The sequence below is a fragment of the Aspergillus sclerotioniger genome, assembly GCF_003184525.1.
Source record: "Aspergillus sclerotioniger CBS 115572 chromosome Unknown BO94scaffold_1, whole genome shotgun sequence".
Taxonomy (NCBI): domain Eukaryota; kingdom Fungi; phylum Ascomycota; class Eurotiomycetes; order Eurotiales; family Aspergillaceae; genus Aspergillus; species Aspergillus sclerotioniger.
In genome coordinates, this window is record NW_020290991.1 from 356,047 (window position 1) to 380,025 (window position 23,979).

The following is a 23,979-nucleotide window of genomic DNA, read 5'->3' on the forward strand; positions in this document are numbered from 1 at the left end:
ATACTTATCTCCGCTTACTCCGTAGCGAGCACCTCAAAACGATCGACGATCCAAAAGCAGAAAGTGACAGGTCGGGGTCAAGTGATGCGTCAATTTACGATTCAAGACACATCATGCTTTCTCAACAATAGAAAAACGAGTGCAAGGCTTCTTCTCGGATGGTACTAGAGAAACCATGCAGGTATAGTCCCTTAATCCTTATAGTGTCTCCCGCCCCAACCAGATGATGGTGGCACGATGGCTTCAGGGGTAAGCTGTTCTGGACACCGGTCTAGATTTTAGGACCGTTACGGAACACGGAGTACTTCTGGGGCTACTATCTGATAACGTGGGGTCCAGATACTGATAGTGCCAAGATGCCTGGGGTTGAAAGACTTGCGGTGTGGGACGCCTTACTTTGGCCGGTTGACATGGTCATGTGGTTGCCTGAGGCGAACGCAGTTGAAAAGAATGGGGCGGTAAACTCACATGCCATCACGTGGCAAATAGCGGAAAAAATTTGTTGGGGACATGCCTGAATCATATGGCGATGATCATTTTAGTTTGCGATTGGATGTCAGCACGAACGGAGCACCCGGAAAGGGCTTCTGCCGAGCTTGCGGCTCCCGGTCAAGTCAATAATTACACGGCGCTTCACTGTTTCAGAGTACTAGTCGGTGGCAATGTCCACTCATAGGGCTGCACTCAGCTGCAAAGTCGGAGTTTAGTGGACCAACCAAGTAATACAATGTATGCTTATAGCAGCACTAGACTGCGTTAGTGTGGCCGTGGAAAAGCAATGATTCAAGTAGACATTCCCAAGAATCACAAACGGCGACCGCTAGTCGAATGTCTCGAATCGTGCGGAATGGTTTAGCAATGTTCAGGCTGCGGAAAAGGAAGCCGTCCCGAGATCGAACCGGGGCCACTCGCCACGAGTAGCCACCGGAGCCAAGCCACCAGCCACACGGACCTGCCAGGGGGCGAAAAACGTTGGGGATTCAACAGATGAGCAGTCCGCGCTGATTGGTGGCTCCCGGGAAGCCTTACCCAAAACAGCAGCTTCTGGCCGGGCAGCGGCCATCAAATCAGAGGCGGCCCAACAAGCTTAGATGGACGAAGGGCTGGCGCTGTATGGTTGGAGATACTCCGACCTGCCATCGCGGATGCTCTCAGTGATCCGGACACCTTCCAGTCTGTTCCTTACTTTTTTTCCCTGCTGAATGCCGGCCGGTTTCTACCTCGGGATCTTATGATTGCTTCAGTGGTCAGCCTCTGAGCTTGCCGTCAGGCCACTCCCTTTAACCTATCGTCTTCTCGTGTTCTCATAGTCGCATCATTATTGCCCACCTTGCTTTTCCCCAACCATCATCCGCCGGTGTGGACCCTGGTAGAGTTCAACTGCCTCCGAATTTTCCTTCTCTCACTGGCTCAGATCTACCGGCTTACTTCTTTTGCCATTCGATTGCATTCCCCACCGGTTTTCTCCGTCTCTTTTTTATCGCTCGCCTCTTGGTCGCCTTCACCCGGCCCTTTCTTTAAACCCACCCTCTCGCCCATCTGTTCTTCTTACCCTCGTCCGAATCATTCTGAAGGGTCTGAAGACAGACGACATCACCATGTCTGCAAAGCCAGCGGACGCCTCCCGGCCTCGCGCCGCCGACCCCAAGAAGGTCCACATCGCCGATACTGCCCTCACTAGCAGTAACTGGTACAAGCACGTTAACTGGCTCAACGTCTTCTTGATCATCGGCATCCCTGTGTATGGTTGCATCCAGGCCTTCTGGGTGCCTCTGCAGGTCAAGACGGCTGTCTGGTCCGTCATCTATTACTTCTTCACCGGTCTCGGCATTACCGCAGGTTGGTTCGCCTCAGGATTAGCAGCAGCTTCCTCATAGGCTCGAGATACTGACAGACCCTTGTTTGACAGGATACCATCGTCTGTGGGCTCACTGCTCTTACTCTGCTCGTCTTCCTCTCCGCATCTGGCTCGCCGCTGTTGGTGGTGGTGCCGTCGAAGGTTCCATCCGCTGGTGGGCGCGTGACCACCGGGCTCACCACCGTTATACCGATACCGACAAAGACCCCTACTCCGTTCGCAAGGGTCTGCTCTACTCTCACCTGGGATGGATGGTCATGAAGCAGAACCCCAAGCGTATCGGCCGCACCGATATTTCCGACCTCAACGAGGATCCCGTCGTCGTCTGGCAGCACCGCAACTACCTCAAGGTCGTCTTCACCATGGGTCTGTTCGTCCCCATGCTCGTGGCCGGTCTCGGCTGGGGTGACTGGTGGGGTGGCTTTGTCTATGCCGGCATCCTCCGTATCTTCTTCGTCCAGCAGGCTACCTTCTGTGTCAACTCCTTGGCTCACTGGCTCGGTGATCAGCCCTTCGACGACCGCAACTCTCCCCGTGACCACGTCATCACTGCTCTCGTCACCCTTGGTGAGGGATACCACAACTTCCACCACGAGTTCCCCTCCGACTACCGCAACGCTATTGAGTGGCACCAGTACGACCCCACCAAGTGGAGTATCTGGACCTGGAAGCAGCTCGGTCTGGCCTATGACTTGAAGCAGTTCCGTGCCAACGAGATCGAGAAGGGCCGTGTTCAGCAGCTCCAGAAGAAGCTCGATCAGAAGCGTGCCAAGCTTGACTGGGGTACTCCTCTTGACCAGCTGCCGGTTATGGAATGGGACGACTACGTCGAACAGGCCAAGAACGGCCGCGGTCTGATTGCTATTGCCGGTGTTGTTCATGACGTGACCGATTTCATCAAGGACCACCCCGGTGGCAAGGCTATGATCAACTCTGGAATTGGCAAGGACGCCACTGCCATGTTCAACGGCGGTATCTACTACCACTCCAACGGTGCCCACAACCTTCTGTCGACCATGCGTGTGGGTGTGATCCGTGGTGGCTGCGAAGTCGAGATCTGGAAGCGGGCCCAGAAGGAGGGCGCCGAGTATGTTCGCGACGGCACTGGCCAGCGAGTCATCCGGGCTGGTGAGCAGGTCACCAAGATCCCTGAACCCATCCCCACCGCTGATGCCGCATGAGCGGTCCTTTGTCCATGATGCTTTCCCCTTATATTCTGATGTATCATTTGCGCTCTCGCATCCTTGCTTGTCTCTCGACTCCGATGAGCCTTCGTATTTAATTTAGCACTCGGGGCGTTCTTTCTTTCGTGTGTTTGGCGTTGCTGGAGTTGGCCGATCTTCAAGTCGACGGAGCGGGTTTTGAGTCGACGCCGGGTTTTACGGCATTCATTCGAAAAGTGACGTGATGTGATGAGGAACATTGACTGTTAAAATCCTGAATAGAATCTTGATATCCAAAGTCACCCTGAACCATTTTAACAGCACGCTGCGTAGACCTATCTATCTAGTGTGGACCAGAGAGAGTAGACATACAAAGAGTGGACCCCGTGCCCTGAGCGGTCATAGCTCCATTCTCGGCGGGTGATCGGAAGACTGAATAAAATCATGAAGGATGAAAGGGATGGCGAAGGAGGGAGGGTGGAGGGAGTTCGGGGTGGAGGGGAAAGCAGCGATCCACCTGCACCTGATCGGCCGGACTTTGGACCCTCCGCCGGCCAGCTCATCTTGTTCTGCATCACCACTGTCGAGCCACGTATTCGGATCAATCCATTGCAGTAGCTCCCTTGCCACCCCGCCTTTCACCAGTCTGCCCCTCCAACCGTCACCATTAGCTCCCCTCTCCGTCGCACCTTTTATCTACCCGCCTTCCTCGTCCTCCTCCTGGGCGTTCTCCTCGTCACCGTGGCTCCTCCACTTCGCCTTTCCTCTCCCGCCTTCCGACTTTCCTCCGTCCTGGGCCACTTCCGGGGCTCTCGACTTCCTACAAGCTCCCATTCGGCTTTGACAAACCTACGCAAATCCCTCACAACCGCCAGCATGGCCCCCGAGCACCTCCGTCGGCCTCCTCAGGCACCGCCCCTCTTCACCGCGACTGCCCAGTCCATCGTCGATGACGCCAAGCGACTCATTGAGACATCCCGCAAAGTTCAAGATGACGTCGTGGCTACCGTCAAGCCCGACTCGGCTACATTCGACGCGGTCGTGAAGCCTCTGGCACAGGATGAGAACGCCATGGCTCTGGAATCCCACATTCTCAGCTTTTATCAGGCAGTGTCGACCCAGCAAGAGCTGCGGGATGCATCGTCCAAGGCAGAGGAGCTAATGGATGAGTTCTTCATCGAGGCTGCCATGCGCGAGGATGTCTTCAAGCTTGTGGACGCCGTGCTGAACAAGAATGAATCTCTGGAGCCTGAATCCCGTCGTCTGCTGGAGAAGGAACACAAGGATTTTATTCGCAATGGTCTGGGTCTCCCCGCTGGCCCCAAGCGTGACCGGTTCAAGGAGATCAAGAAGCGTCTCAGTCAGATTAGCATTGAATTCCAGAAGAACCTCAACGAGGAGAATGAGGGCATCTGGTTCACACCTGAACAGCTGGATGGTGTCCCTGAGGATGTCCTAGCTGGGTTGAAGAAGGGAGAGGGCGAGAACGAGGGCAAGCTCTGGCTGACTTTCAAGTACCCCGACCTCTTCCCTACCATGAAGTACGCAAAGAACCCCGAGACCCGCAAGCAGGTCATGATTCAGAACGAGAACAAGTGCAACCAGAATGTGCCCCTTTTCCGGGAGGCCATTATCCTACGTGATGAGGCCGCTCGCCTACTCGGTTACCCCAACCACGCGGCATTCCGAATTGAGGACAAGATGGCAAAGACACCACAGACAGTCAACACTTTTCTGGGTGATCTGCGGTCTCGTCTGACAGCTGGTGGACAGAAGGAAGTCAACACCCTGCTGGAGATCAAGAAGGCTGATCTGAAGTCCCGTGGTGAGAAGTTTGATGGTCACTACTATCTGTGGGATCACCGATACTACGATCGTCTCATGCTGGAGAAGGACTACTCCCTGGACCAGCAGCTCATTGCTGAGTACTTCCCTCTTCAGACTACTATTGAGGGCATGCTGAAGATTTTCGAAGAGCTTTTTGGCCTCGTGTTTGTGGAGATCACCGGTGAGGATCGGGAGAAGGTGGCATCTTCAGGCAAGGGCAGTGACATTGTCTGGCACGAAGACGTCCAGATCTTCAGCGTTTGGAACGACGAGGGCGAGGGCAGCGGATTCGTAGGTTACCTGTATTTGGATCTATTCCCTCGGACCGGCAAGTACGGCCACGCTGCCAACTTCAACCTGCAGCCGGTATGTTGATCCTGTCTCGGGTATGGATTTTAGTGTACTGACAACTGTAGGGCTTCATTGATGCGAAGGGCAACCGTCGCTACCCGGCCACGGCACTTGTGTGTAACTTCACCAAGCCGACCCCGAAGAAGCCGAGCTTGCTGAAGCACGACGAGGTGGTCACTCTTTTCCACGAACTGGGCCACGGTATTCACGACTTGGTTTCCAAGACCATTTACTCTCGTTTCCACGGCACGAACACGGTGCGTGACTTTGTCGAGGCTCCTAGCCAAATGCTGGAGAACTGGTGCTGGACCCCATCCCAGCTAAAGTCACTCAGCAAGCACTACTCTGCCCTATCGCCTGAGTATCTTGCAGCCTGGAAGGAGCATGCCGGCGCCACCGAGGCGCCTTCTGAGCAGATTCCCGACTCTGTGATTGAGAACCTGATCCGGACCAAGCACGTCAACGACGCGCTGTTCAACTTGCGCCAGCTGCACTTTGGTATCTTCGACATGACGGTCCACCAGCCGGAGAGCCACGAGAAGATCAAGGAGCTGCCCATTTCGGCCACGTATAACACTCTACGCAAGGAAATCACGCAGATGGAGGGCCCTGAGAGCTTGGGCCTGGGTGAGGAATGGGGACACGGTGAGGCGACTTTCGGACACTTGATCGGCGGCTATGATGCTGGATATTATGGCTACCTGAGGTATGTTGGATATCTTTGGGCTGAGTTTCTAATCACTAACCTCCTTCCAGCTCCCAAGTCTACTCGACCGACATGTTCTACACGGTGTTCAAGGAGGACCCGATGAACCCGGAAGCTGGTCGCCGCTACCGGTACAAGGTGTTGGAGAAGGGAGGCAGCCAGGACGAGATGACGACGCTGACTGAGTTCTTGGGCCGTGAGCCCAAGACCGATGCCTTCTACAAGGATATGGGTCTGGCTTAGATATTGTGAGGACGGCGAGGTTAGACTTGGCTGGGGCTGGAACTTCGGGGGCTTGGATGTGATAGTCGAATATAATCACATACGCTCGACTTAATTGAACGAGTACCATGAATATATATTGACACCCGTGGGAATACTGTTTCAGCCACTCCTCGAGTTATGCCGAACATTTTAGATATTAGTACCCATTTAATCGGCTCCTAGGAACACTGAGTATTGATTCCTTGATGGCATTCGTTTCGTGTGAAGAAATGAGCATCGGCAATTGGTCTAAACTAGATACTTCTTTGAAACCATCGCAGAATTCATGGTCCCCAATCCAACGCAACCTCAGAACGCTCAGTTTCATAATGGTAATAAAAAGATGCGAGACAAGTTTTATACCAACCCGAGATAAAATCCGCTCAACATGCGATGCCTTAACCTCTGCGAGGAAAATAACCCCCACGAGTGCCGCATTACAGGAATTACTCTTTCCTTGGATGATAATAACTAAGTGCACAGTATCTCATGATTTCCTCGGTAATATTTGATCTCCCTTTTACACTTGTACCTCTATTGACCACCTCTGAGACCGGAGCACAGAGCCGCCGGACCCAGAACACCAACTTCGCTCACTTATGACATCATCGATCGACGCGACAAGAACCTCATCCCTATCTTCATCACACTACGCGTTCAGTGTATTGTCCGCACAGTCTTCCTCCTCATGAAGCTTCTTCATGTCACGTAGCGCCTCCTTATAGCACCCCTTCAAGCGGGCCAGGCGTCGCCTGTTACGCCTTGGCTCCTTCAGCTCTGCCTCTAGGCCCTCGAATAATTGCTCTTAAGTGTGATCTCTTCCTCGAGTCGGTTATTCCAGCCTTCTGAGTGATTCAGCTTCTTTCTGACGGTTTTCAACTCTGCGCCTGTTTGTTTGAGACCGGTATGGAGCTCATCGCTCTGTCTTTTTCAGGCCTGTTGGTCTTTATTGTGTCGGGACTGGAACTCTTTGACGTGCGAGTGGAAACTTTCGTCCATACTGTTGATCATGGTAATTAATCTGCGACATTGGTTCGTGAGGTCTTGGGTGTGGTCGTTTGTTTGGGTGACGTAGAGGGAGGAGTCTGTAGATGTAGAGGAGGAGGAAGAGGAGGAGTAAAGGCTCTCGATGTTGTCGACGTTTCGTTCTTCTGGAATAGGCCAACTGCCTGGAATAAGTTTAGTATATCCCTGAGACGCATTTTAGTCGTCTAGTCTGGATTAGAGGTGTGGAGGAAGGCAATTCTGAGGCCATATCCTGCATACTTCCATCAGAGTCAATTTGTGTGCAGCACATGAGGCTCGCCCGTACCAAAATGAGATTGGTAGCTTCTTGGTTAATGAAGATGAATGTATGCTTGCGTGTGGGTCGAATGCAGATTAGCTCGTATGCAGATCATAAAACTCTCCAATATGGCTGTCCGACCACAAGGATAGCCACAGCCGATGCACAGAGCAATGGAGGATCAGGACTGAAGTACTCTACCGCGGAGAAGATGGTCAGGGATGCCCCGATTCCGAGTCCCTCGTTACACGGGACCTGCTGAAGTGCTTGGTTTGATGGGCCGTTGTATTTTAGGTGTCTTGGTGAAAGTAGGAGATCTCTGAATCTTCGTCGAGACGTTCGATTCATGAATAAACCACCAACCACTACACCCTAGTTCCTTACCCGATCATAGACACAGATAGAAATAAGAGCATTCGACAAGAGCTGTCCTAAACTTACTAGATATCATAGCCCTCCAACGCAGGTAAAATCAAACCGAATCCCAATTATCATTCCTCCCCATACTTATGTCCACACTCCACACTCCACACTCCACCCAACTCTAAACATAAACCTCCAACCCATCAAACCCAAGATCAACCACAACGGCACAACCAGCGGGAAGAGTGGAGCACCCAACCATCAATTACCACCACCTCTAATCCAACCTCAACAATAGCTAGCAAGCAGCCATCATTAATACAATACTATCCTATACATAACTTCCTATCAAACAGACAACCAATTTCCCTTTATTTTCATCTCAAAAAAAAAAAAAAAAAAAAAAAAAATAGCACTCAAAGAAATGACCCGAACATGACCCCCAACCACCACCACCACACTTCCATCCCATCCCGCACTTAAGACGCGCAACGCGTAAACCCACACCACACCACACCACACCACAACCCCCAAAATGAACAGATTAGATATCCCCAACCTATCAACTCAAGATCCCTGTACGCGCCCCCGCCTCCTATCCCTCCCCCCAGAACCTAACCCCCTTAAACAGACCGCGTGATCTCCTTCCCAGCCTCGCAGTCCCTACACGCGTCCACCGCGTTTCCTGCCTCAGGCAGAAACGCTCTCCCGACGGGACTGTCGGCGCTCGACGAGGCCATTTCCCCGGACGCGGGGCCAAATTTCAATGAGGGAGGAGAGGAGACGAAGGGATTGCCGGTGGGGCATGTTACGGAGGTGTTTGGGCCGCCTGGGGCGGGGAAGACTGCTTTGGCGTGGGTGGTTTCTTTATTTCTTTCTTTGGTTGAGGGGTTGTGGGTGTGGGTGTAGGCTGATGAGTATGAGGTTGTTAGGATGAATGCTGCGGCGGGTGCGCTGAGGAATGGGGATGGGGTTGTTTGGATCGGTGGGTATTTATATGATCTATGGATTAGTGGGATTGGACTGAACTTGAACTGATTGTTGCATTTAGATACGGCATCACCGCTTCCTAGACCTCGTTTGCGCAGGTTGCTTGACGGGCAAGCCCCATCATCATCGGCGTCGTCGTCATCTGACTCTCCAGTAAAGAAGCTAACATACATTCGTACCCCTACACTCCCGCACCTCTTATCGCTCCTGCATCACCCACCTCCATCCTTCCCACCCCCTAACACCACCCTCCTCGTCATAGACTCCATTTCCGCTCCCTTTGCACCCTACTTCCCCAACCCAAGCGACACTAACCACCCCCAACAAACTCAAAAGGAGAACCAGAGATGGCTCGCCGCGCGGAAATGGAACGTGATTAGCGATCTTGCGACTCAGCTGGTCAAGTTCGCGAGTAAGGGCAATCTTGCGGTTTTGGTGATTAATCAAATGCATACCAGGATTCGAGGACAGGTCAGGGCGACATTGTCGCCGGTGTTGAGTGGGAGGGGGTGGGAGGCGTGTGTTTTTGTTCGGGTTGGAGTTTATGGGGATTTTGGGTATGAGGGGGATAAGGATCGGGGACTGGTGAGGGTGGCCGAGGTTATGAAGAGGGCGGGGAGGGTGGTGAGTGTAAGGGATGGTTCGGTGGTGGTGCCGTTTCGGGTTTCGGAGGTGAGTTCTTTTGCCTTTCTTTGGTGGCAATTGTTTGCTTGGGGATGGGTGGGTTGATGTTGTTTAGGATGGGTTGTTTGCTGTTGAAAATGGGGCGGAGGGTAAGTTGGGGGCTGCTCCTGTTGTTGTGCAGGCGCAGCAGGAGGAACATGTGCAGGAGGAGCAAGTACAGGGTCAAGAGGAAGACCTAGTCCAGGAGGAAAACCTGATCCAGAGGGAAGAGCTGATTCAGGAAGAAGAGCTGATTCAGGAGGAAGAGCTGATTCAGGAAGAAGAGCTGGTGCAGGAAGAAGAGCTGGTGCAGGAAGAAGAGCTGGTGCAGGAAGAAGAGCCGGTGCAGGAAGAGTCGGTACAGGAAGTGCCAGTACAAGAGCCGGTACAAGAGCCAGTACAAGAGCACACAGATGAGACTCAGGCACCAGAGGCACCAGAGGCACTGAACCAAGCTCAGGTTCAAAGTGATGCAGGGACTGCAAGCCAACGAAAACGAAAGGCAGAGGAGATCGCGGACAGTCAAGATGAGGATGAATCAGAGGTGGAGCTTGGGTAGATGGAAGATGAGAAGTCGGATTGACAGAAAAGGAATAGTAGTCGACCCATTAGGGTGATTGTATCTATACCCGACGCTTTGGATTTGGCTCAATGAGCCCGATGTTCCCATCCTCAATGTTGTCGCGCCAGTCAATAACTACCCGTCGAATAATAGATGAGACAAGATTCCAAATTCGAAAGGTCAGCAGTGGTCATCATTCGGCCGATCGACCCAAGCTGATAGCTCCGTCATTGTCACAATTTTTCCATTCCCCACGTGGATATCCCTATGCGTCTGACTTGCAAACCTAGCGGCTGAAAGGTAACACGGTGTTCGGCTAGACACACTCTCTCCAGCAGATCCTATACTTCGATCAGGGCCACTGGCAGCTCCATGGTCAAAAGAACCGAGGGCAATATCCCCGTCGATCGAGATTGGTCGTCGATTCTGGACCACGGCGACGAGTCGGCCCAGCACCGCAAACTCCAACTTCAGTTTAATGCTGTATATCGCTCCCTTGAGAGTGATCTGCACAGCATAGTAGCTGGCATATTCGAGACCCAGCAATAGCAAATCCATAACGAGCATGGCGAGATTGATCCAAACCAATTGACGCATGATTCTCTGATTCTCCCGGACAAAGCACAGCTGGAGCAGCTTCACAGTTTCCCACACATATAGTCCGGAAAGCACAATCTCCTGGATAGTGAAACCCGTCATCTGAACCTTCTCCATGATATTGTATCCAATCACATAGGCTGCCTTTCTGTGGACGACATTGGACCCGTACGTGAGGATGGTCGTTGGGACATGGAGAAGGAAAACGTTCGCGACAATCATGTAGAGCACTCTCCGGAGGATGCGATCATCGCAAATCACTAAGTGGAGTCGTGAGTAAAGGACTATCGCTTGACCCGTGACCATAATCCACCAACCGATGGTGAGGATGGTCACCGAGAGAGTCGAGTTGGCTTTGGTGAAGAATTTCAAAATAAAGCCCAAGGTGTATGGCACCACGCCTGCGCAGCCGGATAAAAGCAGGCTCCAAAAGTACAAGCCTTTCCAGCGTCGGAAGGTTGATAAGACAAGAACCACTAGCTCAGCCACATTGTAGCAAGAGATGGCCATAAAGAACAATAAAACCAGCTTGAACGCATCGCCGTTGCTTGCAAGCTCCCCCGTAATGCCATCGAGCGGGTCTGTGGTAGAGGATACGGACATGGTATCTGATGGCGATAACAATATGCAGCAAATCAGGGGATTTCCATATCATGTGCATGAGCTGTGGATCCAAAAAGAACTGCTTAGGCACCGGCGTCGCAGGCTATATTTGAAACCTGGCTGAGATGACGCCCACGAGGTCAATGTTGGCTGCGAAGATGGCCAGGTTTGCAGCCCCAGTCCTCGACCAATTGAATTTTATTTGTTCAAGGCAGTTCGCCGTCCTTCAATATCCTCGCCATCAGTGTCACTTGTTCTAATTACAGTACCCTCGATGTTAGAACAACCGAGTCGCAGCCATCGCGTTCACGGCAGCATTAGGCATCAATAGAGGGGTGTGGATTGTAAGACCGATATCCAAAATAGGAAGAGATATCGAACTCAAGCATGCACAACACACACCGCATCCGTGGTCTTGACGTCGTACAGCTATCCAAAGTAGTCCATAAAGTCCGGAGCTCCTCTGACAGAGTTTCATCTAACGTCCTAGCGTCGTCAGATCCGGGGAAGTGGAAGGAGACCGAGCTAGTCGCGTGTGTAGGAGGGGATCGGAGATGGCGTGGATCAAGCTTGGGCCACAGCGAGGGTGGACGGTGACTGGAATGTTGATCCAGGAACCGAGAGGATGGCGTTGGCGAGCTCGTCTTGTCCGGTTGGTAAGCTGCGTGACAGGTGGAATCCCCATTGTTGAGACCCCGCTTGGGCTTGCTGTCCTTAGTAATTGCTTTTGCTGCGGAGAAATCGATGGAAGGCAAGTCATCGGCGATCATTCAGGATGGTCTGCTGCCCTGGTGGACGTGCCACTGCTGCAGTAACCCGCCTACCGGCCCCAAGGTCCAGTGCCCAGCATTCTCTCTCACAGTCAGCCTGGACATTATTGCCAGGAAGTGGACTACTTTACGAAGGGGGGGAGGGGACTGACTCCCTGGCCCAGTCTACAACCCTGCAGATGCTGTGCCCTGCAACAGCCAATGATCTGAAGCCCGATAGACCCCGAGTACTAGAATCCCGCACGACGGTAGCAGTCATTCAATTTCATTGACAAGAGCATTCATTTCCAAATCAGGTTTTTGAAGTATTACTGGCGAGTCTAAAACCGCCCAAACGATTCGCCAGGTCCCTGGTTCAACCCTGGAAACCGGCCATGCAGCACCCAAGTTTCCGGATTGGCGGGACACGCTGTCATTTCATAAGAACCTCGTAAGACTTGAGACATGTCTATTATACTACAAGGCTCCATATATCAAGTTCTGCATCCATGGAATATTTCATAGGTTGGTGAGGTAGTCCTCAATCTCCTCCTTGCTCAACTTCCTGAACCGGGGTCCGCGCGATCCCTCAACGCCTTCGTAACCGAGCAGATGATCGGCAGGAGGCCCAACAATGCCTATAGCTGTCAGCATATAGCGCCCCAAATCGTCGGAACTTGAAACTCACCGATTTCTATCGTGTCACCATTCATCTCACCCTCGATGGTCTCCTTCAGAGTCAGAAGAGCAATGTGGATGGCATCTTCCAGCTCGAGACCTTCGGTGTAACGTTTCTCAAGGAATGTCTTTGCGCTCGTCGCGTGCTTTCCAATGGCCGTGGCCTTCCACGGATAGTAACTACCGCTGGGGTCGACTTGATACAGGCTGGGTCCGCCCTTCAGGATGCCACCCGTCTTCCCGGTTGCCTTCTTGGGCTCGTCCTCATCATCCCCTCGCTGGGCCTCTCCCGATTCAGGCTCAACGCCCTCATCCCAACCGGCGATCAACAAGCTGACACCGTACGGTCGGACACCACCAGACTGCGTCGCTTCTTGCACGACGCGTGCAACGTCCTGCACTAATATACGAGTCGGGGGGTATTCGTTGTAGATGCGCTTATAGCCAGTGTGGGAAACCTTGCGTGCCCGGTCCACAAGCACACGGTAGTCTGGGCCCATTCCTGCATAGACCATGCCGATGTCGGGGGTAATCAGGGAGATCTTGGAGAGAGAAGGCGGGTCAATAAGCGGGGAAGACGATTTCTTTTCGGTGGCAAGGACAATTCCGTTGGTTGCTGTGGACCAGAGTTGGCTGTCAGTAGCTATTCGAAGCTGTCGAGTCCCGGTCCGGAGCTATGTCATACCTTTGATACCCAGAGCAGTCACACCCTGGTTGACAGCGTTCAAAGCATATTCTGAGATCGATCAGCATAAGGTGTTTCTAGATTCGTGTGGGAGCAATTACCGATCTGAACCAGCTTTCCACTGTCAAGCCATGTTAGCAGGGTCCCTAGCTATGGAATCGTGGGCTGCTGCTCTTACCTAGGGGAGAACGTGGTCAGAGAGAAGGAGTATCGATCAGCCATGGATGCGTATTTTTACTTTGACAAGCTCCAGTGGGGATGGGAATGTGGGCAGGCGATGGATGAAAGGTGAAGGAGGATGGGATGAGGTCGTGGGGGGGATCGAGAATGGAGCTACCCTCAGGACAGCAGGCGGCAGGATGTTGACGCAGCAGCAGCAGCACCGCCGGCTGGTTCGGCGCCAAGCCGCGCCTCGGGCGGTGAGATAGGCGAGCGCCTAGTGCGGTTACTCCCTCGACCTCTTTCTCCACATCGCCTTTTTAAGCTGGCCTCTTTTTCCCTCGCCCACTTTTCCCTCTTTTTTTGTCCCTCGTCCTCGCGCCTTCTTCGACACATCGACATATCGATTGACACTGCAGGTCCTCAGATCGCTGGTAGATCTGAAGTACATATTATGTCACTAGCTTCGAAACTCTCCGGGTAGAATGGACCTGCACCAAAAGCCGCGCTGGGAGTGGCCATCAAGCTCCGCAACCTCAGTCTCAGCTTCGAACCCTGACTCTGATGTAAGGCAGCGCTCAGAAGATACCCGTCAGCCTGTTGATATGCATCGATCTCCGCGCGAGTCTTCCGGAGAGCATTATCCTCCTCGTACTTGTCGCATCTGCCTGGAGACCGTCTACCCTACCTTCCCTCCTCCCTCCGAACATCTGCCTGGGTTTCTTCAGTCCAAGCAGCGGGTGATCTACAAATCTTCAGACCCGGAGTCTGGTCGGTTACTTCGCCCCTGCAAATGCAAAGGATCTTCTCGTTATGTACATGAGGGATGTCTTCAGCTTTGGCGCCACGCGGACCCAGGCTATGGCAAGAGGAACTATTGGCACTGCCCGACTTGTGGTTTCCACTATCGCCTCGAGCGCCTCCAGTGGGCGCACTGGATCAGTAGCCCCTTGACACAGCTCGGACTGACTTTATTTGTCTTAATGCTTACTATATTTTTGCTTGGTTTCGTTGCTGACCCGATCATTAACCTTTACGTGGACCCCATGGACCCCATCATCCGTTCAGACTTATGGGACACTCGACCGGTGACGAGTACACTACCGGAAGAGAAGCAGACTTCCTGGACCGAGCACTTCGTCAAAGGCTTGGCCTCATTGGGCTTTCTGTCTTTTATCAAAGCTATCTTCGCCCTGTCTTCATGGCATGGATTGACGCTGCGTGGCACTGGTATGCTTGGTGGGGGTCGCAATACCGGCCGGAACCGCGTCGCATGGTTGGTCATAATTATTGGGGTGGGTAGTTTTCTCTGGGTATGTTTGGCTCCCAATGCCTTTCTAGCCAGCACCTACTGACTGCATCTAGGCTGTCTATAAGGCTGTAAGGACCTGGAGCTGCAGGGCTTTAGAGAAAGCTGGGGAACGTGTCATGGATGTTCCGTTACCTGACGATGAGAATGAGGATGATGTGGCCTCTTCCAGCCAGGACGATTGACTCTGATCCAGCGTATGCCATTCAGTATTGAATATTCGTATCCCACCTTCTTTTCTGCTCTTTGTTCTCTATTCGCTGGCGATACCCACGCACAATCTTGAGTTGTCACACTCCTGTCAATGAGGTGCCAATTAGTCAACGTGCGCAGAACAACTCCGACCCTTGTTAACTTCACAGTTCATGGCTGTTAAGTAGGATGGCTGGCGAGGGCGTTTTGTCATTTCCAATTTCACCTGCTTTTTTCATCAGCTATGTCTGGAGGGAGGGTCGAACTGCATCTTATTCGGTCATTCTGATTGAACTCATCACTTAGACGCTACTCGGTGCTGTTTGGCGCCGTTTTGCTGTGAGCGTCGTGAATCGAGATGCAGTACAGTCCTGCACGATTGGTAGATATTCCTTGTTGATATACCCAATGATCTATTATCTATCTATTGTTTCTATAATAGTGTGTACCACGGGTGGTTGAGTCGACCGGATCTGTTACGCACGTGGTGTGACATGGTAACTGTAAACCACCTAAAGTACCAATATCTATCAAACTCTAATCAGCCGCAAGCCTGAGAAATGGTCAATCTTTCTTGCATGTCATTGAGGCATCCATGGAACAAGTAAACAGTGAAACAGGAGCAAACTCGGTACATTGCAGTCCAATGTTGCTCCGCAACTACATAGGCCCCTGCGCACTCCAATAAAGATGAACAGCTTGTTAGACATTGAGACCACCAGTGCCCATTGTCCTGTGAAGGAAACCAACACTGCTGGCTAAGGATTCCAGGGACTGTTTGAACTCGGTCTACTTACTACAAGCCAAAATGCGGGAAGGGCCGTCTTGTCCATCATTCATGCTGGTCATGCATCTAGAATTACATAGTGTATGCTCTGCTATGATCTGGAGACATAGTCCAGATACCCGTTGTAGTCGTCGTCTGACTCGAAAATGTATCATGGGTGGTGGTTGCCCATCTTGAAATTGCCTTAATGTAATATAGAGTTTGTAGGTCAGCCGCTTGTTCGTTATGATGTATTTGCACTTGTGATATCAACATTGATGCCTGTTTTGTTTCACCAGTGTCGACAACTCAGTTTAAGCAGGGTGTTTATCTAAAGCAAAGACTTTATTAGTTTTACAGCCTCTCTCCAACCTAGACAGCACAGAAAATGGCTCATTTCATTCACATCTGTGCCGGAATCCCGGGAACCCGGGAGCCGGGTCGGGGAAGCTTCAGGGACCAGAGACAAAAGTGAAGAAAGAAACCAGTCTCAGTAGGGCCTACCCGCTCTGGGGTGTATGTTGATGTGAATTACATCGCTTAGCATAATTTTCTTGTTCTATTCTCACTTTTACTGATACTTTCATGCAGCTTGTTTTCTTCGTGTGACTGTGTTGACTGTCGAAGTATCAATTCGTGCATGTCCACTCATTCTGATAACCATTGATATTTGGTTTTTCTACTTCACGTGAGACTTAGCTCACTATGGTTGTTCCCCTCCCGTCTACTGCAAATAGTGGCCCTGCTTTTCGTACCTACAACGTACAACTAGACCCCTCAATCAATGAAGAACCCAGAGCCGTGACGCTGAACATAGATCCCTGTCAGGTCTTCACCCAGAAGCTTGCATACTTTCAAAAGCGTTGTGAGGCAGCAGAGGATGAGAATAACGGCATGGTCTTTCAAATGGAAATGGATGAGCCCGGCCCTGCTGCTGAAATGAAACCGGCGGATCCCATGAACACCAGGAATATTCTACGTGGAGAACCAAGACCCGCTTTGAGTGAAAGAGGCATTCCCAGTTCGTCCGTGATCTGCGCCATTGAGAACACACAGAAACGATGCAATGAGTCTTTTCCTGATTCTGACTCTACTATAACCCTTGAGTCTCCACACAAAACAAAGAGTAAAAGCCCAACAGACCCGTTTCCTGAGTACTACGCGTCGTGCGAGACAGCGGAGGCTCATGTCGACAAGGAAGTAGAAAGGGCATACGAGATCGCCATTTCCAAAGTCTGTGAAGAGGTCATCCGCTTCAGGGAGGTCAGCTCCGACGTGACTTCACCTCCCCCGTTCACCATGGAGGACGTTGCCGATCATTCTAGCTCCAAAGGCAATGGAAATGGTCCTATTCGAAGTGACAGTCCTGTTCCACCATCCTTTCACATGGACAGCGAAGTAACCACCCCCCAGTTGAGCGAGCACTCAGGAGCCGAACCCCGTCCTGGCTTAGCTATGCCTGAGAATCGCAAGAAGGATGTTCTTGAAAAAATCAGAATCATGGTCAACTCGGACCGCATGAAACCAGCCACCAAGAGACGCTTCGTGGCCATGTGCAACATTATCCTTCGCATCGAATACCTTCTATTCCGCAGACACCAGACCCCCGTTGACCCCGTGAGCTTTTTAACCGGTGAGGAAGTCGAGGAAGTGATGTATCTTGCCGGGGAGATCATAAAATATCTCACCATCATCAACAACGTCCTCCTGCAGGAGCTTGACTGTGCGCAGCACGTTCAGCACTCGATCAAGTATATCGCCGAAGACAAGGGCTACAACGTGGTGACTCGCTTCAAGAGCATGGCCGAGGTCATAATCAAGTAAGTCCAACACATTGACCCACCTCTCGCCCATCTATCAAAGGCAAGTAAGATTAACCCATCCATTCCCTCACAGCCACCTCAACAAGCCCCGCCCCTCAGAGCAACGCCTCCTGGCTGTCTTCCTTGACTTTTTCGACTCCTACATCTACACGGACTTTATCAGTATCCGCCACCGCCAAATCCGGATCGAAGAAACTTGGAATCCCATTCGCATGCAGATGACTCGTCTTATGGTCGATATCTGGGATATGATCAACCGAGCCATCGAGAACTACGACGCCATTGTCAAGATCAGCATGATGATCAAGCGCGAGTACATCGAGCCCGCCTTGAACAATATGCGCGAGGCTCCTAGCATCTGGCGCGACGTCATGATTCAGCATCACATCGAGGCCCAGAGCGCGCGCTTGCGTCAGTCCGACCAGCAGGCCCAAATCCGTGAACAGGCCCGCGAACACGCTCGGATCTTGGTTGAGCAGCAGCAAGAGCGTTACGGTACCAATGGGGAGTGTCCTCGCGAACAGACCGATACTATGATGAGCTCTGATAGCGGTTTCGAGATTAATTCCCAAGACCGTTACTTTTCTCGCGAGGTGTCGAATAGGTCTGATGCAGATATTCCCTGGTTTGGTGTCGACGATTGAAGTCATTTTGGCGATGAATGCTCATTTGGTGATCATGAAGTCTAATCCTCACGGTCTTTTCTTTCAAAATCAGTGAGTGACAAGTGATGAAGACCTTGGTGAGATTGAAGTGAGCTGGGACGAAATCTAGCAAGTTGCCGTGCATATGTGATTTCATGACGGAATACTACGACTGGAGATGACAGCAGAAAGAAAACAACTCTCGAAGAGAGGCAAACGAAAAGAGAAAAAGGAAAGCCAGGAAGATACCCCAAAGGTGCAACGGTGACTTGATGCAACGATTTGAAATATTCAAAGTTTGACATGATGTAGATGTACATTGATCGAGCGGTGGCATGTCTACAGGATGTAGTTAGTCTCTCCGATGTACTGATCCTAGTCTGAACATCGCAGCTCGTGTCTAGTACTCAAATAAAATGACAAATTATCCGATTAAACTACCAAGTAACAATCTGATTTCATACCACCTACACCAAACAAATACATAGGTATCAAGCATTACTATCCTTAAACTCCCCCAACTTAAACAACCTCTTCGCATTATCCCGCCCAATCTTCACCTTATCAACCAAATTCAACTCAGCCCCATCAAACCAAACACACGCATCCTCGAACGTCTCAAAAGGATAATCAATCGAGAACAAGATCCGATCTGCTCCCACCTCCGCCATACAGAAATTCAACGTCGTGGTCGAGAAATGTCCAGACGTCGTGATCCAGATATTCTGGGCAAAGTACTCCCGTATCGTCTTCTTGCACGTCTCCGCCAACCCAAGAAGCTTCTTCCGATCCTCGAACCAATGGTTAATCCGCCACATATCAAAGGGGATGTGTTCACCGAGATGACCCAATATGATTTGGAGATTGGGATGGCGGTCAAAGACGCCGTTGGTTACCATGCCCAGGACGTGAAGACTGACGCCATGTGCGAAGCTGAGAGGTGGTCCCACCAGCCATTTCCGGTCCGCCCAGAGCTTGTCGTAGATTGTGCCGGTGGGGTTGCGCGGGTGCAGGTAGAAGGGTACGTCGAGTTCGGCGCATGTTTGCCAGAATATGTCCCAGTCTGTGTTGTCGTAGAAGATCATATCGTCGCCGTCGGGGCCGGCCCGTTGGGTGTCGTTTACGAGGGCGCCTTTGAAGCCGAGGGTTTGGACGCAGCGGCGGAGTTCCGTGGCTGCTTCTTGGGGGTTGTGCATGGAGAGGGTTCTGGGATGTGGGTTAGTAGTTGGTTTTTGGGAGGGAGGGAGGGAGAGGGGGAGGTATACGCGAATGCGCCGAAGCGATCTGGCTTGTCGTGGATCTGCTCTGCGATGTAGTTGTTGATCTCGACGGCGAGGGCCTGCGCCTCGACGGGATCCCAGATGTCTTGGACACCCGGAGCTGTGTAGGAAAGGATCTGGTATCCGACGCTGTGCTTGTTGGCATATTCAATGCGGAGCTTGTTGATGTCTGTGATCTCCTTGACGTGGGTTTCGGGGTCGGTGGAAAAGAGACTCGCCCACCAGCGCGTCTTTTCCTCGAAGCGAGGGAGCGCAAAGGCTTCCTCGAGGGCGATCTTGCCAAGCATTGTGAGGTTTGGCGGATTCTGGGCGGAAAGAGGGGCTTGGAAATGATGTAGATGTTGATTAAGAGGGAAAAGAAGCATAGATTGTAGGGGGGTGTTGGCTATTTATCGAGCAGCTGGATAGACCTCGCGGATATCATCTCGTCGTCAGAGGCGGGTCGGGAGCGGGTAGGTTCCTCCCTCTCGTCCCCTTCCCGACCGACCCATGCATTTCGCGTTGCATTAGCTTCAGGTCATGAGCGGGGTTTGTAGGATATCCGGCATATCTTCCTTGTTCCGATACATGGCAGGACAGTCCGTTTCCGATGGTCGTGGACAAATGGTGGATGGGTCGATGTCGTCACCGGAAGCTATACAGGGGCATGGGGGTTGCTTACTAGCATCAACTGAAGCTGACAGCAGCTGCTATCCTCTGCCTCACCGCTGCTACTGGGGAGATTATATATGACATCTATTAAAGTTATTATAATCAAGTTTGGGTGTAATGACCTTATCGATCGTCAATTGTCAGTGTTAACCATAACAGAACCGTTATCGGGATGCGGGGTAGTGACGTCTCTTGACACCTTTTCAGTTCCCTTGGGACAGAGCGGATGGCCAGATTATCCGAACGGAAACCCTGAGAGTACCATCGGATAGGGAAAAACAATCTGTCGTGGATAGAGCATCAGTGGTCTCTGCATCCGATGTGCCTGGCGCGATCCGACGGTGGGGGAACGACCCCGCACGGGGCCAGCGGCCGTAAGCAACGGAGATCCGGGGCCGCGCTGAAGTCTGAACTCTGAACTCTGAACTCTGAAGAAGTCTCTCGGTAAAGATTTCCAGCCTTCTTTGTCCCGCTGGCAGGTCTCCGCTGTAACCCTGCCGGATCAGCGATTCAAGGTTCGGAATAATAACAAGTGCCACGATGTCGACGGGTTCAGCGCAGATTTAGAAACTCTATCTTTGGCATCTTAGGTTGCATAGCCATGCGGAACCCGCAGCCACCTTCGCGACATCAATGGTAACCTCCTTCGCTGCAAACGGGGCTTGTACAACCTCGTCATCGCCCATTAATCATCGAGAGATTTGCGACGAGAGACTGGGAACCATTGTCTCGATCCTGGACAGAGGCTGTCTCTGAGCCTCGACCAGAGGCCAACCCCAGATTCCTGATGTGCTATCATTGGGTGGGCTGCCAGTCTCACTGCCTCTTTGTTTTGCATGTGCCCACTCACCACTGCATTACCCTTTCTTCCCCGTCCGTTGCCAATCAGACCACCTCGTGCTCTTCCGCTCTCCCCAGACACTGATCAAGCATCTGCGGCCTCACAACTCAGCCTGATTTCGTGGCCCATTGTGGTCATCACCTCGTGATGTTGGCTGATAAGGTGAGTTGAGAAATGTGCTGCAAATAATTCGTGATGTATCTCTCCTTTTTCATATCTGTACCGCATCGCACCGTTATCATATCCCTGGATCACATCACGCGTGGTAAACGGATCCTTTGTATGCACAAAACTATAACTCCCAAAGAGGCACATCTGCTCGGCTAGCCTATTACTGTCCAGTCTTCACGTATCCTACTTCTTTGTTGTCGTGTATATTCTTTGTTATAGCACGAGCTGGCGTGGCGCCAGCAGTCCAGCCAGATCTGCTATCCCCGTTATGGAATGAGCCATTCACATTGCTATCTCTTTGGCGAGTCACTGATGCCCTACTGCGCTTCTCTGCTCAAATTTGTTCTTAGCCTCCTCAATAGCCTGCTTACTCGTGTCGATCTTTCCGCGCAGCCTCTCGCTTCCACGATAGTCAATTTATCAACCACCACTATCACTACGACTGCATCCTCAAGAGTACTTACAAATGTTTGGAAAGGAGGATCCCCCAGCTTTCGGGACGTCTGTCTTCGAAAATAAAGCCTCAAATGACGGATATGCATCGGACCACAGGGAGCACATCCGTGTCCAGCGCTCCTTTGGAACTGCTGCTGAGCGTGCGCGGCGCAACTTGAACGCTAAACTGGCCAACCCGCTTGCTGGCTATACTCAGGAAGAGTTGCGCCAGCAGGGCATCAACTTCGCCATCACTCACCAGATGGGTGATGAGGAGGATATTCGTGCTTTTGCGATGGGTGCCATGTTAGCTCAAGTGCCGGAGAAATACGCCGAGGTTCCCGGTCTAACTCCGGAGGAACTGGAGGTTCTGGAGAACGAATATGCCCATCGTTGGTCCCAGCCTTGGACAATGTGGCTGGTCATTTGCCTATGCTCCCTCTCTGCTGCTGTTCAAGGGATGGGTAAGTTGAGATAGCGCTCCTCCGTACCATCCAATTGTGCCAGGTACAGTTGGCTAAAGTATAACATGCACCTTACAGATGAGACCGTTGTCAATGGCGCCCAGGTTTACTATAAGCACCAGTTTGGGCTTGATCGGGGCAGCGAATCGAGGGCCAACTGGCTGCTTGGGCTTGTGAACTCTGCACCTTACATGTGTTGTGCGGTGATGGGCTGCTGGTTGACAGTTCCATTCAATGCCTGGTTCGGCCGACGCGGCACCATATTCATCACCTGTTGCTTTTCTGCCATTACTTGTATCTGGCAAGGGTTCGTTAATACGTGGTGGCACATGTTCGTCGCCCGCTTCGCCCTAGGCTATGGAATCGGTCCTAAGTCTGCAACCGTGCCTATCTATGCCGCGGAGACGGCACCTCCTGCCATTCGCGGCGCCTTGGTCATGCAATGGCAAATGTGGACCGCGTTTGGCATCATGTTCGGCTACGTCGCCGACCTTGCCTTCTTCGAGGTACGGGACCCAGCAGGGATAGTCGGTCTCAACTGGCGCTTGATGATGTCCTCGGCCATGTTTCCGGCCCTGCTGGTCTGCTGCTTTGTCTTTACATGCCCGGAATCGCCTCGTTGGTATATGTCGCGGAATCGCTATGATAAAGCATATCAGTCAATGTGCAGTTTGCGCTTCAACAAGGTCCAGGCTGCGCGTGACCTGTACTACATGCACACTTTGCTCCAGGCGGAGACCGGCATGAAACTTGGCCAGAATAAACTCATCGAACTTATCGCCGTGCCTCGAAATCGCCGTGCGTTGATTGCATCTGAACTCGTCATGTTCATGCAACAGGTATGTCCAACCCTACTTCCACACCCTAAGGTTGACTCTTTGCTAACTGAGATTGAACTAGTTTTGCGGTGCGTATACCGAGCTATCTCAAAATGTGTTACACTAACGGTACTCCAGGTGTGAACGTAATCGCCTATTACTCGTCAGAGATCTTCCTAGGGACAGTGAGCTCCACGAGTCACTTGTCCGTGTCAAATCAGCGAAAGGCCCTGGCAGCTTCCTTTGGATGGGGTATGATCAACTGGCTCTTCGCCATTCCAGCTGTATACACGATCGACACCTTCGGGCGTCGCAATCTCCTCCTTACCACGTTTCCTCTAATGGCCATATCCATGTTCTTCACTGGCTTCAGCTTCTGGATACCTGAGGAGACACATGCTTCTGCCCGTCTCGGATGTATTGCTTTAGGCACGTATCTGTTCGCCATCGTGTACTCTGTCGGGGAAGGCCCAGTGCCGTTCACCTATTCTGCTGAAGCCTATCCACTTTACGTACGCTCTCACGGTATGGCATTGGCGACAGCGACGACGTGGTTGTTCAACTGCCTGTTAGCCATCACCTGGCCGTCCCTGCGCGCGGCTTTCACCCCTCAAGGGGCTTTCAGCTGGTACGCAGGATGGTGTATCGTCGGCTGGTGGTTGATTCTCATGTTCATGCCTGAGACAAAGAGCAAGACCCTCGAAGAGTTAGATCAGGTGTTTTCGGTTTCCACTCGCTTCCATGCAGCATACGGACTTCGTCAAATCCCTTATTTCATCAAGAGGTATATCCTTCGCAGAAAGGTCCGACCGGAAATCTTATACGAGCGGGATGACGAGATTCCTATGACCGAGGCCGGCTATAATACTTCCTGAACGAACAGCGCCAGGCTAAATCACTTCTCTAGGGCAGAAGTCTAGCCGACTCAGCAATGCACGAGTCCCTAACCTCTCCCATATGAACTGACTACCATGACTATTTGTACGAATGAAGGTCTTATGTATGAAGGGGGTTTTTCTTTATCTTGTTGTTCATTTTTTTATTCCAAGAGGCTTTCTCGGAAGATAGGAGCAAATTGCTCA

General features: G+C 51.8%; 10 protein-coding genes across 10 annotated transcripts; 6 read left to right on the top strand and 4 right to left on the bottom strand.

The window, feature by feature from the left end:
• Window positions 1-1,147: 1,147 nt before the first annotated feature.
• BO94DRAFT_529642 (stearoyl-CoA 9-desaturase sdeA) lies at window positions 1,148-3,346 on the top strand. Its single transcript, XM_025610489.1, has 2 exons — window positions 1,148-1,839; window positions 1,910-3,346. The coding sequence occupies exons 1-2, from the start codon at window positions 1,599-1,601 to the stop codon at window positions 3,037-3,039; spliced, it is 1,371 nt and encodes a 456-aa protein (XP_025473013.1). The 5' UTR covers window positions 1,148-1,598; the 3' UTR covers window positions 3,040-3,346.
• A 208-nt stretch (window positions 3,347-3,554) lies between these two features.
• Window positions 3,555-6,356, top strand: BO94DRAFT_529643 (M3 family metallopeptidase). Its single transcript, XM_025610490.1, has 3 exons — window positions 3,555-5,214; window positions 5,265-5,905; window positions 5,956-6,356. Exons 1-3 carry the CDS (start codon window positions 3,898-3,900, stop codon window positions 6,146-6,148), a joined length of 2,151 nt encoding a protein of 716 aa, XP_025473014.1. The 5' UTR covers window positions 3,555-3,897; the 3' UTR covers window positions 6,149-6,356.
• Window positions 6,357-8,352: 1,996 nt separating this feature from the next.
• Window positions 8,353-10,029, top strand: BO94DRAFT_541091 (uncharacterized protein; the record flags this gene model as incomplete). The annotated part of the gene is made up of 5 exons (XM_025613031.1): window positions 8,353-8,395; window positions 8,449-8,633; window positions 8,727-8,802; window positions 8,869-9,479; window positions 9,547-10,029. 5 exons carry the CDS (start codon window positions 8,353-8,355, stop codon window positions 10,027-10,029), a joined length of 1,398 nt encoding a protein of 465 aa, XP_025473015.1.
• BO94DRAFT_3696 (uncharacterized protein) lies at window positions 9,922-11,390 on the bottom strand. The gene has a single exon (XM_025607201.1). The coding sequence runs from the start codon at window positions 11,230-11,232 to the stop codon at window positions 10,213-10,215; it is 1,020 nt and encodes a 339-aa protein (XP_025473016.1). The 5' UTR covers window positions 11,233-11,390; the 3' UTR covers window positions 9,922-10,212.
• On the bottom strand, window positions 11,391-12,315 carry BO94DRAFT_3709 (uncharacterized protein). Its single transcript, XM_025607208.1, has one exon. It carries the CDS (start codon window positions 12,000-12,002, stop codon window positions 11,550-11,552), a length of 453 nt encoding a protein of 150 aa, XP_025473017.1. The 5' UTR covers window positions 12,003-12,315; the 3' UTR covers window positions 11,391-11,549.
• On the bottom strand, window positions 12,242-13,688 carry pre8 (proteasome core particle subunit alpha 2). The gene is made up of 5 exons (XM_025610491.1): window positions 13,523-13,688; window positions 13,446-13,465; window positions 13,345-13,395; window positions 12,670-13,275; window positions 12,242-12,619 (listed from the first exon to the last, which is right to left on the bottom strand). Exons 1-5 carry the CDS (start codon window positions 13,564-13,566, stop codon window positions 12,501-12,503), a joined length of 840 nt encoding a protein of 279 aa, XP_025473018.1. The 5' UTR covers window positions 13,567-13,688; the 3' UTR covers window positions 12,242-12,500.
• A 148-nt stretch (window positions 13,689-13,836) lies between these two features.
• BO94DRAFT_570600 (RING finger domain protein) lies at window positions 13,837-15,488 on the top strand. The gene is made up of 2 exons (XM_025614829.1): window positions 13,837-14,816; window positions 14,869-15,488. Exons 1-2 carry the CDS (start codon window positions 13,989-13,991, stop codon window positions 14,995-14,997), a joined length of 957 nt encoding a protein of 318 aa, XP_025473019.1. The 5' UTR covers window positions 13,837-13,988; the 3' UTR covers window positions 14,998-15,488.
• Window positions 15,489-16,475: 987 nt separating this feature from the next.
• Window positions 16,476-18,237, top strand: BO94DRAFT_541096 (uncharacterized protein; the record flags this gene model as incomplete). Its single annotated transcript, XM_025613032.1, has 2 exons — window positions 16,476-17,590; window positions 17,667-18,237. The coding sequence occupies 2 exons, from the start codon at window positions 16,476-16,478 to the stop codon at window positions 18,235-18,237; spliced, it is 1,686 nt and encodes a 561-aa protein (XP_025473020.1).
• A 426-nt stretch (window positions 18,238-18,663) lies between these two features.
• BO94DRAFT_529648 (amidohydrolase family protein) lies at window positions 18,664-20,235 on the bottom strand. Its single transcript, XM_025610492.1, has 2 exons — window positions 19,503-20,235; window positions 18,664-19,443 (listed from the first exon to the last, which is right to left on the bottom strand). The coding sequence occupies exons 1-2, from the start codon at window positions 19,802-19,804 to the stop codon at window positions 18,729-18,731; spliced, it is 1,017 nt and encodes a 338-aa protein (XP_025473021.1). The 5' UTR covers window positions 19,805-20,235; the 3' UTR covers window positions 18,664-18,728.
• Window positions 20,236-21,410: 1,175 nt separating this feature from the next.
• On the top strand, window positions 21,411-23,772 carry BO94DRAFT_591860 (uncharacterized protein; the record flags this gene model as incomplete). Its single annotated transcript, XM_025616134.1, has 3 exons — window positions 21,411-22,079; window positions 22,158-22,922; window positions 23,036-23,772. Exons 1-3 carry the CDS (start codon window positions 21,647-21,649, stop codon window positions 23,770-23,772), a joined length of 1,935 nt encoding a protein of 644 aa, XP_025473022.1. The 5' UTR covers window positions 21,411-21,646.
• Between the last annotated feature and the right edge of the window lie 207 nt (window positions 23,773-23,979).

Bases quoted from the DNA above. Each gene is read 5' to 3' on its own strand.
- BO94DRAFT_529642 (XM_025610489.1), top strand. From the start codon at position 1,599: ATGTCTGCAAAGCCAGCGGACGCCTCCCGGCCTCGCGCCGCCGACCCC. The intron at 1,840-1,909 runs GTTGGTTCGCCT...CTTGTTTGACAG, and splicing joins CGGTCTCGGCATTACCGCAG to GATACCATCGTCTGTGGGCT.
- BO94DRAFT_529643 (XM_025610490.1), top strand. From the start codon at position 3,898: ATGGCCCCCGAGCACCTCCGTCGGCCTCCTCAGGCACCGCCCCTCTTC. The intron at 5,215-5,264 runs GTATGTTGATCC...TGACAACTGTAG, and splicing joins CCAACTTCAACCTGCAGCCG to GGCTTCATTGATGCGAAGGG. The intron at 5,906-5,955 runs GTATGTTGGATA...ACCTCCTTCCAG, and splicing joins GGATATTATGGCTACCTGAG to CTCCCAAGTCTACTCGACCG.
- BO94DRAFT_3696 (XM_025607201.1), bottom strand. From the start codon at position 11,232: ATGTCCGTATCCTCTACCACAGACCCGCTCGATGGCATTACGGGGGAG.
- BO94DRAFT_3709 (XM_025607208.1), bottom strand. From the start codon at position 12,002: ATGATCGCCGATGACTTGCCTTCCATCGATTTCTCCGCAGCAAAAGCA.
- pre8 (XM_025610491.1), bottom strand. From the start codon at position 13,566: ATGGCTGATCGATACTCCTTCTCTCTGACCACGTTCTCCCCTAG. The intron at 13,276-13,344 runs GTATGACATAGC...TCTGGTCCACAG, and splicing joins GACTGCTCTGGGTATCAAAG to CAACCAACGGAATTGTCCTT. The intron at 12,620-12,669 runs GTGAGTTTCAAG...TGACAGCTATAG, and splicing joins TGGTGACACGATAGAAATCG to GCATTGTTGGGCCTCCTGCC.
- BO94DRAFT_570600 (XM_025614829.1), top strand. From the start codon at position 13,989: ATGGACCTGCACCAAAAGCCGCGCTGGGAGTGGCCATCAAGCTCCGCA. The intron at 14,817-14,868 runs GTATGTTTGGCT...GACTGCATCTAG, and splicing joins GGGTGGGTAGTTTTCTCTGG to GCTGTCTATAAGGCTGTAAG.
- BO94DRAFT_529648 (XM_025610492.1), bottom strand. From the start codon at position 19,804: ATGCTTGGCAAGATCGCCCTCGAGGAAGCCTTTGCGCTCCCTCGCTTC. The intron at 19,444-19,502 runs GTATACCTCCCC...CCCACATCCCAG, and splicing joins GATCGCTTCGGCGCATTCGC to AACCCTCTCCATGCACAACC.